This window comes from Cimex lectularius, unplaced genomic scaffold (genome assembly GCF_000648675.2).
Source record: "Cimex lectularius strain Harlan isolate CLEC.00 unplaced genomic scaffold, Clec_2.1 scaffold269, whole genome shotgun sequence".
Lineage (NCBI taxonomy): Eukaryota > Metazoa > Arthropoda > Insecta > Hemiptera > Cimicidae > Cimex > Cimex lectularius.
Genome location: NW_019392860.1, coordinates 97,998 through 112,968, shown reverse-complemented (window position 1 = coordinate 112,968; position 14,971 = coordinate 97,998). Strand labels below are relative to the sequence as shown.

The following is a 14,971-nucleotide window of genomic DNA, read 5'->3' as shown; positions in this document are numbered from 1 at the left end:
ATTTAAGACAATTTCATACTACCCTGCAGGATTAAAGTTTCTTAATTTTGAATACTAACAAAGTTGTTCCATTCCTGTGTTTAAAATTTTTAAACGGACTCCAATTCTGTTTTCTCCGATTTTATATGTTATCAATTATATTGAAAACTTATGTTTTCTTAAATATAACATTTATTCAACTATCAATATTGATTTATGTTTATCGAGATTCAATTTCGGCAAAAGTTTGATTTTTAGTTGTTTTAAGCGAACTTCTACTTTGGTAAATACTCTGATAATCAGCACATTTTATGATATCGGGTGATGATCAAAGTGTAGAAATTCTACCGCCAGAGATAAATTTTTGCACACTGGCTTGTGTACTTTCAATTATCAGTCTTCTGCATGCAACTTAACGTTTACATTGTCCAAATAAAATGAGAAGCACCGGTATATTTAATTGACTAACACAACTTGTAATTATTTTTTAAATAACAGCGGATTTAATTTAAATTTATATTTTGCGTTTTCAAAAAAATAACTTCTCTGGGTTGATAAGAAAATTTTAATTTCAAATTTATTGAGAACTAGTTCTTTTTCTCTCACACTTTTTTTTTTTTAACACTATGGTGCATTTTTCTAATCGATCAGACTATCCGACAATTGTAAAACTGCAAATTCCTAATCAGTCTTTACAGAGAAAATAGATCTCCATTTTCTCATCTTGGCTTCCATTTAAGAAAGTCTCCACTCGTCCAGTTACTTTATGAAATTCAATCGTTCTTCTACAAGTTCTTTGAATTTATTTTAGAAAGCTCCAGTAATAAAAAGCTTTGCATGGAAAAATGCGAGTAAAAAAATTGTGCACATAATCTCTCGAGTTTCAATTCAACATCAAGTCCTTAATTTAAAAAATGCACTTATAGTATAAAGGTTCTTCAATATTTTAAATTAAGAATGGATACTGTCCTAAGAAATATTTATACATAACAATGATCACAGAAATTAAAAAAATAAAATAAAACATGAGAATAAACAATGCACAATAAACTTTTACATTTGTTTTTGCACTACTTAAAGTTATGAATAAGGGAAAATTTTGAATTAAGAAGGATCAAATCCAACCATTTTGGTCTCAAATCAAATTTATGGATACATAATTTTTAAGAAAGAAAATATCTATATCACAAAAAATGGCTTTTAAGCCATGATCTTCCTTTATACTAAGAATAAGAATGAAAGGGCAAATTTGGCTTACATGATGAGCATGTACTGTAACATAATTGTGTTTTCACCAAAAGAAGGTAGACAACTGAGGTAGATGAAAACAAATTTAGCATATATATTTTAAACGTGTAACTATTCAAGTATATAACTATATTAAAATTAGATAAAAGCAATGAAAAGTATGAAATGTGCGTTAATGGTATGATTTAAACAATTTTTTTTTCTTCTTTTTAAAGAATAGACAAAGAGAATGGTCGGCGGCATGACCCACAAAATGAAAGAAACAAAGAAAGCTGGAAATTTATTCGATGGCCTTGCTCAGAAACTCGATAAACCGTTTCCCGTATTGCTCTGGATCACATGTTGAAATCCCGTCGACGTTAGCTCCGTACTTGACTGTTTTGGCTGCCTTTGCTGCTTGCTTTTTCACACCATAATGGGTCAGAACATCGATGAGTGCCAAGAAATAAATCTCTTTAACGGGAGCATCTGAGGAAAAAAAATGACTTTGAGGGTTGATCAATACAATTATTCAAAAATATTATCAAGCTACTACATATTATTATATATAGTTGAACTTCCCCGAGAAGACACTATGTTTATAGATTTTACATTGAAAATGTCTCTTATAAACGGACAACAGAAAGAAAAGCAACTCGAGATTCCACAAATGACAGTGTCTCCACAAATGAGATTCAACTTTACATAGAAATGATGAATAGTGGAGTGAGTGCGGTGTTCAATCCTTTTTAAAAAGATAGTTCCTACTCACAGTAAGGTAATAACACAAGTGAATATTATAATAGTAAATACTGTAAGGAATTAATTATAAATTAGTGATTAAAGATAAAAGATTAGAATAATATCTTAATAATAGATTATTAAATTACGATAAAAATAATAATTAAAATAATTAATTTAATTATTTGGATGTTTAATATTATTTATGTACATCTTTAAAATGGGAGGTAGATCAAAATCTATTATATTATTAATGCATTTATCTCCATGCTCAATTTTACGTTTTTTAATTTCTCTCCCTTTGTTAAAACTATGTAACACTGTTGTATTTAACTTACTGTGATTAGGAACTCTTTTTTAAAAAGGATGACTTTACATGTTGCTTGCAAGCAGTAATGTTTTATGGATTCTCAGACCCCGCACAACCTTAAAGAATGCCTTTGGTCAGTTCTCAGTTCAACTATTTTATTTATTTACTTATTTGTTTTTGTTAACTGTACATGTTTTATTAAAGTATTTAATAAAATTGTTTCTGACTGCCAAGGGAAGGGCTCCTATAATTTGAGTTTCCATTTTGGAAATTCATTTGACAGATTAAAAACAGTATAAATTATTATGCTTTAGACGCGTGGAAAAATCGAACAAAAGAAAAATCACTAAATTTGAAGCAACATTTGTTTAGATGCAACAATATTCAGGGTGTGGTGGCCAAAATTGGAATGACATAAGGACTTTCGGCAATACAATGTCATCCTTGAGTACCCAAAAAACAAAAAAATAGGGAATAATATAAGTATAATATAATATATAGTAATAATATAAATACAAGGAGATGCTAAAAAGTGGAGTGGAATTCCCTACAAAAATAGAGAATATAATTACGGATACTAAAACATCAGAATTTTAGATGTGCTCTTTACATTCATAAATTGGAAAGACAATAGTATGGTACCACATAATTAATCATACGTAGAATAAAATAATTAAGCCATTCCCTGTCTCTATATAAAGAGCATGTAGGCCACCTGATATGAGTTGTGCTTGAGCACAGCAGCGAGTAGTATCTAGGCCCTCTACGAATTTTAGATAAAACAGAGTTGTTTTATTGTATAAAACACTGACAGTTTTGTGTAGCGAGTTTTGAGAGTGAATGTATTTATTAGCATGAATGAATAGCGTGAGAGGGCCGATGGAAAATTGAGTGACCCATCAACCATAATGCACTTTCACCGAGTGAATGGTATGTAAGGCTTTTTGTGTTTCATATCTGAATATGAACAAATCGGAAGGGGTTTATTTCCTATTTGGTCAATGGAGATTAGAAGTGGGTTCTCTACAAAAATGTTAAACAATGAAAAACCATTTGTAAGAATAAAACACCACTGCCCGTGCCAAACGCAGGATTGTACCCTTGTAAGGATCCTATTGTCTATTTGGTGAGAATTAACCAAATAACCAAACTTTTTTATTTAATTTTAACGAGGGTTAAAAAAACAAAAAAACGCTAACCATCCTTAATCAAACTCTCACAGCTGAGCAGTGCTGAAGGAAAAACATCCAGCCCTGGTGAATAGGGCAACATTGTATTTCACCATGACAATACCAGGCCTCAGAGAGTAAAATCGCATTTAAGGTCGATTTATATTGAACGTGACGGGCATCTTACGGGACGTGTACAGAACAAGTCCCATAAGGCGTTTGTATTTACATTACACCGGGCTGCTTACGGCAGGGCAGTGGCTGGGATCTTCAAATCAATTTTTCATCAGTTTTACTAGCGTTCACGTCAAGAAGTGCTTTTTGTATGTGCGCGCGCGATAATAACATGAACTTTAACATAGTTGAATTAGCAGCTATTGCTGTAGCTCTTGATGAGAAAGAAGACGAAAAGACAAGAAGATGGGCTGTACATCCAGTATGGAAGAAAAGGGGATCCGAAGGTGAATTCGTTACCCTCTACAAGGAGTTGAACGATGACGAGGAAAAGTTTTTATGGCTATTTTAGAATGACTCATCAATGTTTTTCACTTCTGTTATGTGCTCAATACTGATGGGGGTGGACAATATGGCGGGAAGGGGAAAGAATCGTAGGCTGTGGCTGGCTCCGGGGCGCCGTACGGGGTTTAGCCCCGTGCTGCCCTAATGCGAACTCTCCTATTTGAAAACAATGAGATAATATGTTGACATGCCCCGTAAGACAGCCGTCCTGTACCCTGCACATTCTAATATAAATCTGCCTTTAGGCAGGCAATAGTTTCCCCATTGTCCATACCCTCCAGACCTTACCCCATCCAATTTTTATTTGTTCTGTTACCTAAACAAAATTAAAGAATTTTTAAATGAAAATGCTCTAAAAATTGAATCCCAGCCAAAGGAGGCTTTTTGCCATTTTTTAAATGTCGTGTAATCTATTTGATTCTCGGCAACGAATGAAATGGCCACGGAGAACTTTCCTGAAGATATACTTTCAGTTCAATTATTAAATCCATTCCAGTTCGTGGACTGATTGACCAAATAACATCCTTCAATCAATTAACATTTATGAAAGGTATTGATTGAGACAAAAATGGCAAAAAGGAGGGAAAATTCGAAAGGTAGGTTGAAGTGGGAAGTTAGTGTCCGAGCGGATTGAAATCACAATAGCTCAAGTGGTAGAGCAGCGACGTATTTAGCCAAAGGTCGTGGGTTCGAATCCCGCTCACGACACTGGCTTTTTTGTCTCAACCAATACCTTTCTTAACTGTTAATAAAATTTATATTTTGATAGTTAGATTTTTTTTCTGAAAACAAAAAAAGCACAAGTACACACCCAATAGCCTAATGTGCTGGACAAAAGCGTTAAGTACTTATCTTGGTCTTCCTTGCCAAAAAGGAGAAAAAGAGCCTGATGGCTGACTTCTCTTTGTCACAGTCTAATCTGCTTTGTAGTAGGTGATCATTAGTTTTTTATCCATTACTAGATCAGTAATGCAACCGTGAATTGAATGATGTTTGTTATAATGGTCTGTGCATGGTAAATAAGATTTCCTGTTTTTATCGGGTTTATTTTTAAGCTTTCATCTCCTATGAATTTACTATTTCAAGTAATGCCAACCTTGGAGATTTTATCTTTGTCTCCAGGATGTTGTCTTAAGGCCAGGTCGTCTACATATAGTGCAAACTTGCAATTTTGCTTGGCAGCAGGGTATTGAAGAATATTATTTTCTTTCCATAATTTTCCACTTATTCTCAGTTAGTCAGTCGTCAGATCATGATTATGACAAACCGATTCAGAGATGAGTGGGAAAAAACATTCTGTCAGAGAAAAGGTTGTAGTTGTAGAGAAAAGTTGTAAAGTCCATACGAAAGTTAAAATTAGTGTTCATGCACAGTTGTCCGTGTACATAGTATATTCGTTTTTTTTTTTTTTTTTTTTATAGCATTCACTTAATGTCATTAATGTAGTCATTTTTCTTTATTGTGGACCCTTCTAATAAGCAGACCAAATCCCATTACAGACTGTATTGAAAAATTACATTAATGTCAAAGCAGTCCAAGAACTTCATACAATATACACTGCACTCTGATATAATAATATTTAAAAAAAAAGTACTGACTTTCAGAGCTTGGTATGGCATAAATATCGAGTTCTGGGACAATCCCTTCATACTGGAGGCTTGGGGTACAACATAGTTGTAAGGGAGAATCAGGTGGTGTGCCACACCATCCACCTCCTCCCTCACTGTCTTCGTCCTCTTCACCGCCTCCTCCTCCGCCCTCGACGTCCTCAATGTCATAACCTTCAGATTCACCTCTGCTGCAGTCATGAATCCCGAGCAGGAGCGAGTAATCCATCAAGTTGAGTTTTGTCAGAAACTGTTGTCAAACAAAACATTAATTTTTAAAATGTTTAATGTATAAAATTGTTGTAACTTACATCAACATCGGCGTTTAATGTTTCTAATAGTTTTTCTTTGGCTTCTTCTCCTATGTAAATTTTAGTTCCCTCTTTCACGAAATCGTTGTCTTTGTAGGTTGGAAGATCTTTCTCACGTTCACGGTCTGAAGCTTCTCGGTCCACAGTAGAGCCTTTGAGATCAAACTTTCTGCAATTAAAAATATAATAAACATCCTCCTGGCAAATTTAGTTTTACGACAAACCTATGTGTAGCAAGATGATTGCTGAAGACATTTCTCATGGCTACCATATAATGTTCAACACCATCAACTGTCAATCTGTACATCCCGAGGTACTGAGGCAGCAGTGTTTTCCCATGCCTTTCAACAATATACTAAAAAACAAAACAAAAAAGATAATATTTTCAAGCCATAATGTACGTTTAATATAAACCATTAGAAGATTTTCTCACAGGGTGGTATTGTTTAAGAAATGAATGCATGCGTTCAACTTCCTCACTGGTAAGTGTCTTGATGACAAAAAGACGGTCGTATGAATGGTAGAACTTTGCCCCTGACTTCCCTGGATTATCCATGACAACAGGTTGTGACCTAACAGCATGAACATTTCAATTAAAACTTAAGTGATTCAAGGCAAATAAGTTTAGTGTTAAAAAAAATAACTTTTTAATTAATCAAAACCACAAAAATTTTAATATTACTACCACAAAAATTACAAGCATGAATTGAATCATAGGTGGGGAAACATAATGAACTGTCATTTGTATAAAATTACAAAGTTATCATTCCATTTCAAAGATTCTCTGCATTTTAACCTTTATGCTAAGATTTGTGGTTTTTTCACTAGCTCACTAAGTTCCTAGATCTATTCTTAGACCCCTCTTTAACAAATTACACTGTTTAATCATCTTTATATTTTGACTGGACATAATTAAAACGACAAAAAAAAAAAAAAATAGAAATTATAAATGATGGGGTGTGTGTGGAGTTCAATCCTTTTAAAAAATATGGTTCCTACTCAGATTAAGTTGTTTCGCAACAATCCAGATTTTGAGCCCTTTAGCTCATCGCCAGGTTGAAGGGTTTCCACAACACGTCTCTCGACATGAATTGCAGAAGTGAACCCGCTGATAACCCTGCCAACAATGCTCCAATGAGGAGCTGGGATTTTTATGGTGCTCAATTTGAACGTGCGAAAAGCGGGAATTATAACACAAATAACAATTGTAATAGTAAATACTGTAAGAAATTAATTGTAAATTAGTGATTAAAGATAAAAAATTTAAAAAATATATATAAATAAATAAAAATAAAAAATGAAATAATTAGAATAATACCTTAATATTACTAAATTATTATAAAACATAATTAATTAAGGTTTTTAGTTGAGATGAAAAAAAGTTAATGGCACGAGAGGGATTCGAACCCACGGCCTTCGGCTTGATACGCCACTGCTCTACCACCTGAGCTATCGTGGCCTCGATCCACTCGGCCATCAACACCCCATCTCAACCCCACCTTATGAGTTTCCCTCCTTTTGCAATTTTTCAAATGTCGTGTAATTGGTTTGGATTCTCGACGACAATTGAAATGGCGACGGAGAGCTTTAGTGAAGTGTACTTCATTTTAATCATTAAATTCACTAATTTTGTGGTCCGCTTGACCAATTAATACATTACAATTAATTAAGGTTTTTAGTTGAGATGAAAAAAAGTTAATGGCACGAGAGGGATTCGAACCCACGACCTTCGGCTTGATACGCCGCTGCTCTACCACCTGAGCTATCGTAACCTCGATCCACTCAGACATCAACTCCCCATCTCAACCCCACCTTATGAGTTTCCCTCCTTTTGCCATTTTTCAAATGTCGTAGAGCAGCATTAATTGTGACGCATTAATTGGTCAAGCGGACCACGAAATTAGTGAATTTAATACAACATAATAATAATTAGAATAATTAGTTTAATTATTTGGACGTTTAATATTATTTATATACATATTTAAAATAATACATAAATAAATAACATATAATAATAATAATATAACAGATTTTGATCTACCTCCCATTTCTAATTATTTCATTTTTATTTTTATTTATTTATAAATTTTTTTTATCTTTAATCACTAATTTACAATTAATTTCTTACAGTATTTACTATTACAATCGTTATTTGTGTTATAATTCCCGCTTTTCGCATGTTCAAATTGAGCACCATAAAAAACCCAGCTCCTCATTGGAACGTTGGCGGGGTTATCAGCGGGTTCACTTCTGCAATTCATGTCGAGAGACGTGTTTGCGGAAACCCTTCAATCTGATGATGAGCAAAAGGGCTCGAAATCCGGATTGTTGCGAAACAACTTAATGTGAGTAGGAACCATTTTTTTTTAAAGGATTGACAAAAACAGTGTTATGCAGTTTTGAAACTTCTTAAACATTACTATTCTTCTAGCCATTTCCAGATTTGGTCGATTCAAATAAGGGGCCTGAACTTAATCGACTTCCATGTGAAGACTTTTCTTAGCTAGATTCACACCAGGCAACTTGTAGAATCAACTTCACTTCCTAACACGTGGTCAGTACCCACGAAAAAAAATGAACACTTGTTCTGCAAAAAAAGAAACAAAAAAGGAGGAAACCCAGAAGAAAATCGTGGATTTATCTAGTGTTACAAAATTGGGATCGCTTTCTCACAACTACTTTCTTCCTTTTAATTTTGTCGCTATACTCCTCATTTATGTACCACGTCATGGGACTAATGAATTTCTTCAATGCTATTTCACATTGAAGTTTGCAAATGCAATGTTTTCTATGGTGAACTCAGCTAGGTGACTGGCATGAATGAGCAATGCTTTTTGTCTTTTGTGTGTAGTCAACCATTTGTGACTGCTGGCCACCTGCTTGGGCAGACAGTTGACTGTGTGTAAATGGGTGTTCCAAATCATTTTATACATGGCCACACTCCTTGACACCCGCCCATTCGGCTAGTTAAATCAACTAATTAATCACTGTCTGAAACAGGTCTTAGGCTAACTAAAGATTTTTGGATATTAGAGGGCTGGCTATTTATAATACTTAAGAAAATTCTAAGAGAATCAAATAAAGTATGACATCTGTAAAGCATGATAATCAAATGGTGCCCAATAATTATTGTTTCACAGGGAGAACCGTTCAGTATCTTATTGGGGCCAAGATCAGATTTGCCACAAAAAAATTCTTTCTGCACAATATTATTCAAAATGGTTCACATTTATCAGAATGAATTAGTAGTTAGTCTGTTGCAAACAATTCTTTTATAAATTTAATAAATCACTCACTGCGAAAGAACTTACCAATAGAACAGAAAATATATCAAACCACAAAAAAAGTTAAATTTGTGATAATATTCCACAATATAAAAATAAAAATTTTACAATTTTGCATGTCAGTTGCATCAAATTTTGTAGTATGTATTAGAAAAATAAAAATTCAAAGACCCCCATTTAGGGCGATAACTTATAGGGTCAGTACATCATCAATCATCAAAGCAAAAATAGAAAAGCGAAAAAATCATCAATCCTGCGTCATTTTTGTTTTAAACCCGAATTTTTTCTTTCCACTCTGTAAATGAAATACCTGCTCCGCTTTGGCAAATTCCTGAGGCTACGAGGTTCTGTCGGGCACCTCCGAAGATAAAACGATTTTTCTCTTTTGTAGTCGCTTTCAGAAAATCTATGCCAAGAAATTTCTGAGGCTTGGATTTTTTAATTTTTTTAATAAGGTTATTCATTTATTTAAAACAAATAGATAAACAATGATGTTAGGCCGAGGATGACAATTTACAAATTTCTAAGCAGAAGCATACATAAATGTACATAAAATCAATGTTTGCTTTCTCATATTCTAAACCTAATCCATTTATGGGGGAGTAAGCATAAACTGTAAGACTTTAATTGATTAACATGGATACAATTTGAGTACTTTTATTCAGGAAGGTTCAGAAATGTACACATGATTTTGAAGTAAATTAATTATCAATGGTTTTCACAATTTTTAATATGAAAAAGACACTATAAATATTAAACTATTATAGATTATTATGGTATTTTTAGACAATATCATTTTCTTGCATATTTTTAAAGAAAAAAAAAGTATGAGAAAGCATTCATTTTAAGTATTTATAACATAAATAGAGCTAAATAGAAGCTGTCAGTAATACATGAAATCAAGCAAATACTACTGATTGTTCTCTAAAAAGGCAGTTTCAGTTAATTGATTTTTTTTTTAAACTTTCACTAAAAGTTTTATAGTATATATAAATTATTAAAAAAAGTCACCTTGTCATTGATTCTTTAAAATCGAGATCATCGATTCCAAATCTCTCCCTCAAATTCCTGAAGACAAGCGGGCAGTACTCTTTGATTTTGAAATGACTCGGCATGTTTTCCCTGGGTGAAACAAATAAATTAATGGAACGCTTTAATTTTCAGACAAAATGAAAAAGCGCCTCCTTACTTGTTAAACAAGTGGTTGTCGACTTTGAGTTTAGAGTAAGCCCGGAAGTCATCAGGCAAAAGCATGACTGGTATTGTAACATGACTCAGTTCATTAATCTGAAACAGAAAAAAAGTGCTCAATTTATGAAAATTTAAAAAAAAATTAACAGATCAGATGCAACAATAACAGTAACAAGGGCTATAAAACATGTATGACATGTTCTCCTTTAAAAAAACTTTGGACATTGTACCAAAGACAAAAAGTACGAAGTACAAGAAAATAGAGGAAGGAAAATACGTAATGTGAAGTTAAATTACGTGAATAAAAAAGTGCTCAATTTATGGAGATTTTCTAAAAACATTTTTAAGAACTTAGATGCAACAATAACAATAACAAGGGAAAAAAACATGTACTGACATGTTCTCCTTTCAAAGAACTTTGAGAATTGTACCAAAGCCAAAAAGTTTCAAGTGCAGGAAAATATGGAAAAATGTGTAATGTGAAGTAAAAAGAAGTAAATAAAATAAAATGAACTCTTTATGGAGACAATTTTAAAATCATTTTACTAGATTAGATGCAACAATAACAGTAACAAAAACATGTATTGACATGTTCTCCTTTCAAAGAACTTTGGGGATTGAATCAAAGCCAAAAGTTACAAGTGAAGGAAAATATGTAATGTGAAGTAAAATGAAGTAAATGTAATAAAATAAGCTCAATTTATGAAAAAAAAATTAAAATAATTTTACTAGATTATACACAACAATAGGACTGAAAGACATGCCTGACACGTTCTCCTCTCAAAGAACTTTGGGAATCGTATCAAAGCCGAATAGTTTCAAGTGCAGGAAAATTTTGGAAAATGTGTAATGTAATATAAATGATAAACGATGGAGTGAGTATTTTGTTTAATCTGTTTAAAAAGATATGTAATGTGATGTAAAATAAAATTTGTTTAATACCTGTATGAAAAATAGTTTTACAATTGATAAAACAATGTATTATTGTACAATTAAAAATAAATAAAATTTAAAGTTCGATAAGTAAGTTTTTTAAGGAATACAACTCGGATTATCAGGCTTTCAATTATAAACGAAGGTCACAAATAACTTGAAATGAAATAAAAACACAAATATGGAGTATCGTACATGACAAATAAAACCTCTAACAAAACCTAATTAAGAAAAAAAATGTTCGAATCTCAGAGCCACAAATCCAGGAAACCAACCCCAAGATCAGGAAAATGTGCTCAATTTAAAATGAAGTAATGAAATAAATTCACTAATTTCGTAGTCCGCTTGACCAATTAAATTTAAGTAATGAAAATGAGTTCAATTTATGGAAAAAAATTAAATTTTTTTAATTAGATTAATTGCAACAATAACGCATTATGCAATAAGTTACAAGGGCTATACGATGTCATAATTGTCAACTTTGGTTACTGTTTGAAAGGCAAAAACTTTCAAGTGAAGGAAAATATGGGAAAATGCATAATTCAAAGTAAAATGATATAAATAAAAAAAGTGCTCAATTTATGGAAATTTTCTAAAAATATTTTTAAGAACTTACATGCAACAATAACATTAACAAGAAAAAAACATATTGTCATGTTCTCCTTTCAAAAAACCTTGGGAATTGTGTAAAATATGGAAAAATGTGTCATGCGAAATAAAATGAAGTAAATGAAATAAAATGAACTCAATTTATGGAGACAATTTTAAAATAATTTTACTAGATTATATGCAACAATATCACTAACGATGTACTGACATGTTCTCCTTTCAAAGAATTTTGGGAATTGAATGAAAGCAAAAAAATGTCAAGGGCAGGAAAATATAGAAAAATGTGTAATGTGAAGTAAAATGAACTCAATTTATGAAAAAATTTTAAAAATATTTGTAAGAACTTAGATACAACAATAAGTAACACGGGTTAAAAATCATGCTCTCCTTTCAAAGAACTTTGGGAATTATATGAAATATGAAAAAATGTGTAATGTGAAGTAAAAAGAAGTAAATAAAATAAAATGAACTCAATATATGTAAAAAATGTAAAATAATTTTACCAGATTATATGCAACAATATCAGTAACGATGGCTAAAAGACATCTACTGATACGTTCTCCTCTCAAAGAATTTTGGGAATTGTATGAAAGCCAAAAATTTTCATGTGCAGGAAAATATGGAAAAATGTGTAATGTAAGTAAAAAGAAGTAAATAAAATAAAATTAACTCAATATATGTAAAAAAATTTAAAACAATTTTACTAGATTATATGCAACAATATCAGTAATGATGGCTAAAAGACATGTACTGACACATTCTCCTTTCAAAGAATTTTGGGAATTGTATGAAAGCCAAATTGTTTCAAGTGCAGGAAAATATTGAAAACGTGTAATGTGAAGTAAAATGAAGTAAATATCAGTAACGATGGCTAAAAAACATGCACTGACATGTTCTCCTTACAAAGAACTTAGGGAATTGCATGAAAGCCAAATTGTTTCAATTGCAGGAAAATATGGAAAAATGTGTAATATGAAGTAAAATGAATTGAATGAAATAAAATGAACCCAATTTATGAAAAATTAAAAAAAAAAATATTTTAACAACTTATATACGACAATAAGTAACAAGGGTTAAAAATCATGTTCTCTTTTCAAAGAACTTTGGAAATTGTATCAAAGCCAAAAGTTTCAAGTACAGGAAAACTTTGTAAAATGAGTAATGTGATAGAAATGATAAACGGTGGAGTGAGCATGTTGTTTAATATGTTTAAAAATATGTGTAATGTGATGAAAAATGATTTATTTTCTGTCTGTAAGAAAAATAGTTTCACAATTGATAAAGCAACGCATTACAATAAAATTAAAATTAAATATGTAAAGTTCGATAAGTAAGTTTTTTTACTCGGATTATCAGGCTTTCAATTACAAACGAAGGTCATAAATAACTTGAAATGAGATAAAAACGCAAATATGGAGCATCGCACAAGGCAAATAGATCACAAAACGAAAGCGATAATTAAGGCGAATAAATTGAATTGACACGTATAAGATTGTCGATGGGTGAAAATAAGGCGAAAGGGTCTTCAAATAAAAGGAAATTTTAAAATAAAAAGAGCTTACGGTATGGTTAACGCCCCACATAAATACGGAGAGGATCGGCTCGTTGGCCCGAAATAATTTGACTTTCTGGTGTTTGACTCTGAAGTGTTTCTTCTTCAATTTGCTGAGACTGCCTTGAATAACGCTCATTTTGATGTTGGGCCGGTTTTGAAAAATGTCACGAGTCTCGAGTCGGATTCGTTCAAGAGTCTCTTTCGGCTCGGTTGGCTCTCAGCGATCCTCGGTGCGCCTGCCAGGGTCGAGTCCGCCCATATTCACTCGAATCGTTCGTTTCTCATCGGGCCGAAGCCGGAGGCGACCATTCCAAGCTGGGGAGCCGGTGAAAAGCCGCCTGGCTCGATCGCGGGTCCGAAATCTGGCTGAAAATCGAGAAAAATCACTTTCGAGACGCAATTGTGTGACGGCAGCCGAACCTCGGAGAATCTGTCAATAAAAACTGGAACCTCCCAGATACGAGAGATTTGGCTTTGCCTCACCTCAGCTCACTTGATACATCCTCGTCGAATTTCTCGAAAATGGACAGATTCCACTTTTACAACGACTCATGAGGACAAAAAGACGATATTCTCAAATACACCACATTCAAACGTCATTATTTTTAAAGCTATACACAATAATAAAACCGAAATAATTCGAAAATCGAAATCAGAACAATATTTATAGCGCGATGCAGCTAAAATTCAAAAAACAAAACAAAACGACTCGACATTCCAAAATATCACATCCGACAATACAAAAAAAAAACCACTACTTAAAACTTCTTAAAAACTAAACTAAAAACAAAAAGTACATTTTACAAACTATTCTTTTCTTGTGCTTCAAAATTAAAACTCCTTGAAAACTATACTAAAAACAAAAGAAGTACATTTTACAAACTATTCTCTTCTTGGGTTTCAAATTATCACATACGACAAAAAAAAAAAAAAAAAAAAAAAAAAAAAAAAAAAACCATAAAAGTACATTTTACAATCTATTCTTTTCCTGTGTTTCAAAACATCTCATTCGACTAACCAAAAAATTTACTAACTTAAAAATCCTTGAAAACTAAACTAAAAACCATAAAAGTACATTTTACAATCTATTCTTTTCCTGTGTTTCAAAACCACATCGGACAAACCAAAAGATTTACTAACTTAAAACTCCTTAAAAACTAAACTAAAAACCATAAAAGTACATTTTACAAACTATTTTTTTCCTGTTTCAAAACATCACATCCGACAAAACAAAAAAAATTAATAACTTAAAACTCCTTAAAAACTAAACTAAAAACAAAAGAAGTACATTTTACAAACTATTCTTTTCCTGTGTTTCAAAACATCTCATTCAACAAAACAAAAAATTTTCTAACTTAAAACTCCTTAAAAACTAAAATAAAAACCATAAAAGAACATTTTACAAACTATTTTTTTCCTGTTTCAAAACATCACATCCGACAAAACAAAAAAATTAATAACTTAAAACTCCTTAAAAACTAAACTAAAAACAAAAGAAGTATATTTTACAAACTATTATCTTCTTGTGTTTCAAAA

The 14,971-nt window shown here is 32.1% G+C and overlaps 1 protein-coding gene across 1 annotated transcript; it reads right to left on the bottom strand.

Moving 5' to 3' along the window:
• Window positions 1–587: 587 nt before the first annotated feature.
• Window positions 588–14,111, bottom strand: LOC106674399 (phosphatidylinositol 5-phosphate 4-kinase type-2 alpha). The gene is made up of 8 exons (XM_014407066.2): window positions 13,443–14,111; window positions 10,337–10,434; window positions 10,159–10,269; window positions 6,297–6,435; window positions 6,088–6,218; window positions 5,864–6,032; window positions 5,544–5,802; window positions 588–1,695 (listed from the first exon to the last, which is right to left on the bottom strand). Exons 1-8 carry the CDS (start codon window positions 13,569–13,571, stop codon window positions 1,508–1,510), a joined length of 1,224 nt encoding a protein of 407 aa, XP_014262552.1. The 5' UTR covers window positions 13,572–14,111; the 3' UTR covers window positions 588–1,507.
• Window positions 14,112–14,971: the final 860 nt, after the last annotated feature.